Source organism: Eschscholzia californica, unplaced genomic scaffold (genome assembly GCF_041429995.1).
Source record: "Eschscholzia californica isolate CP2 unplaced genomic scaffold, dmEscCali1.0.p SCAF_2, whole genome shotgun sequence".
Taxonomy (NCBI): Eukaryota; Viridiplantae; Streptophyta; class Magnoliopsida; order Ranunculales; family Papaveraceae; genus Eschscholzia; species Eschscholzia californica.
In genome coordinates this window covers 19,293,467-19,296,426 of record NW_028238309.1, presented here as the reverse complement: position 1 = coordinate 19,296,426, position 2,960 = coordinate 19,293,467, and the positions used below count along the sequence as shown (strand labels likewise).

The 2,960-nt window shown below is 42.1% G+C and overlaps 1 protein-coding gene across 1 annotated transcript; it reads right to left on the bottom strand.

The window, feature by feature from the left end:
- Positions 1-734: 734 nt before the first annotated feature.
- On the bottom strand, positions 735-1,343 carry LOC147556717 (uncharacterized). The gene has a single exon (XM_086658692.1). It carries the CDS (start codon positions 1,341-1,343, stop codon positions 735-737), a length of 609 nt encoding a protein of 202 aa, XP_086514818.1.
- Positions 1,344-2,960: the final 1,617 nt, after the last annotated feature.

Sequence of the window (2,960 nt, the reverse complement as noted above, 5' to 3'; positions counted from 1 at the left end):
AAAAACTTATGAGATAACTCTATTTTAGAATCGCGAAGATGATCAACTCACTAAATTGGCCTTCTGAAGATAACCAACTTCTAAAACTGTCATCTTTTATAAGTTTTGTCAGCTACTTGTTAGCCAATATAGTTCAACAAAAAAAAAAACTTGTTAGCCAATAGTTAGTTTTTTACTTTATCTTTTCATTTACTTTTTACCCTTATTATTAAAATATTCACCTCTTTATTCTATTTACATCTTGACTTACAGTTGACTGATGAACTGCAACAGGGGATTAGTTTGGAAGTTAGATCACTTTTAGGCGTCGGTTCTTGAGTTAATCATCTTTAGGGAGGGCAAATTAGAATTATCATAAAGCTTATTAGCATTTTTAAAAATGTTGACATTAGTGGATTTGGAAATCATTTTCATTTGACTTTTGGGCTGTTGACTTGTGCGTTGGGTAGAAGGTGAGGACTGTACGAGCACAAGCTTAGAAGTTTACTCAGCACCTTTCCATGGTCACCATTTCCAACCACCAAGAACAATGTTTGAAGCAAAACGGCTATTACTTTTCATCTTCCAAATAAACGGTGGTCAACCAGCCATCATTATTGCCCAATGTTCATACATGTAAACTGGTCATTGTTGACCAAATTTTATAGCAAGATTTTTTTTTTTGTTGAAAGCGAAATCAAAGCACAGAAAACCAATTATAACTTCAGATCCCACATCATTTGCTCCCTCGACTTTCATTCACGACTGACCTTGTGTTTCCTTCCCCACTTCGCCAAAGCGTCCGCCAGAGTATTTGTTTTCCTCGGGCTGTAGTGAAATTGTATATGCTCGAATTTGGTGCGGCGTGCTTGGATCTGTTTCATATGGTGAAGCGATTGCCAGTTGATGACCTTGTTATCGTCTAGAATATGGTTAATTAAGTTGTTATTGTCGCTTTCAATAATGATATGGGTGAGATTAAGGTCCTCCGCCCATAGAACTGCTTTCAGGATAGCTATGCATTCGCATTCCTCCGCTGTTTGTCCCCTAACGGGTTCTGCCCGAGCGGTAACCAAGTTTCCATCCGCGTCACGAATGATACAACCTATACCTGCCAGATCAGTGTACTTGCTGAAAGAAGCATCAACATTAATTTTGAGGAAGGATTGTGGGGGTGGAATCCATTTTGGCGGGATTACGTTGCTATTGGGTTTCTGCACCTCTGGTAAATTTGTGTCATAACATTGAATCTTCCGAATAGCTTGCATCGGCGAAATGTCCTTCTTGCCGAAACTCTTCTCGCATCTTACTTTCCAGATATACCACATTATCTTGGCGAGGATCGCCACCATTGAATCATCCATCGACGGCCACTGCATGATCCACTCTAGCACCGAGACCATGCCATCAGTTCTGATGTTGTAATGAAACCAAACGGCCCTCGCAAAGTTGCAGTGTAGTAGTACATGGGTTATTGATTCCCGTTGCTCACAGAACACACAGCTATAATTGTTGCCTATATATTTACCTATTTTGTCTTTGACAGGAAGGCTGTTAGTGCAACACTTCCATAGAAAGAGTTTAATTCTAGGTATCGATCTTATGTTCCAAATGAACGACCATTCAACTGTTGCGGGATCCCGAGTACCCAAGCTCAAATACCTATACATCGATTTAATGGTGAAATTGCCCGAATTTGTCAGAGTCCATACCATTTCATCTTCTGCCGACGGATGGAGATTTATACTGAGGATAGCCCTGCAAATCTCGTCGTTAAAGTATCTCGGCAACAGTTCCGCCTTCCAAGTATGGTTCGAGATCAGTTGGTCCACCGTGTTGAATGGACAATTGTTTTGGTTGGGTATGGGTGGTTTGTGATTTGGGATCCAGAAGTCCTCCCATATACTTATTTTTGTGCCTTTGTTGACGTCCCAAAAGATAAGATAAGCCAGTTTGCCGATAGGTTCTGCCATCGATTTCCACACCCAAGAATGATTTTGTCGCGGAGGAGGGGGTTTGGCCGTTTTAGGGAAATATTTGGCTTTTAGCAGCTGAGCCCAGGGCGCGTTAGGAAATTTGAGGAGACGCCACCCCAGTTTGCAAAGAAAAGCTTCGTTGTCGAGAAGAGGGTTCCGCAGACCTAGACCTCCGAATTTACGCGGTCTGCAGATGGCTGCCCAGTTGATGGTATGAATGGATTTTGTTTTTCCCCACCAGAATGACCGTTGAATGGTCTCTATGTGGTTGCTAATGCCTTTGGGAATGGCGAAGCATTGCATCTGATATCGGGGAACCGCCGCGGTAATAGTCGAGATGACTACAGTGCGGCCTGCTTGGGAGAGGAGATTAGTCTGCCACTTCGAAAGTTTATTCTAGATTTGATCTATCAGAGGCTCAAATGCTTGTTTTTTCTTGGCCCCAATGAATAATTTGGTACCCAGATATTTGTCAAGGGACGAGGCTTGGTGCACTTTGAGAGATTTGGTTATCAGACGTTTGAATTTGGGGTGGGTATTTTTGGAAAAGAAGATAGTGGATTTGTTATAGTTGATAATTTGACCCGATTCTGAACCAAACATGGTGAGGATGTTGATGAGGTTGGTGATGTTATCCAGGGTGTTCCGCCCAAAAATTATGCAGTCATCAGCAAACAGAAGGTGATTAATGGAGAATGAGGACCGGGGTAAAGAGAAACCGATGAATTTGTGAGGACTATCAGGGGAATCCAATAAACGGCTCAGACCTTCCATGGCTAAAGCGAACAGGAAAGGGGATAGAGGGTCTCCTTGTCTTAAACCTCTAGACACATTGAAAGACGACCCAGGTCTGCCATTGATAAGTACCGCCATCGAGGACGTAGAAATGCATGCATGAATCATTTTAATCCAATGATTATTATAACCCAGATTAACCATGATGTCCTCCAGATAATTCCACTCGACACGATCGAAGGCTTTAGACATATCCAGCTTCAGACCAAA

Coding starts and splice junctions, on each gene's coding strand:
- LOC147556717 (XM_086658692.1), bottom strand. CDS start 1,343: ATGGATGATTCAATGGTGGCGATCCTCGCCAAGATAATGTGGTATATC.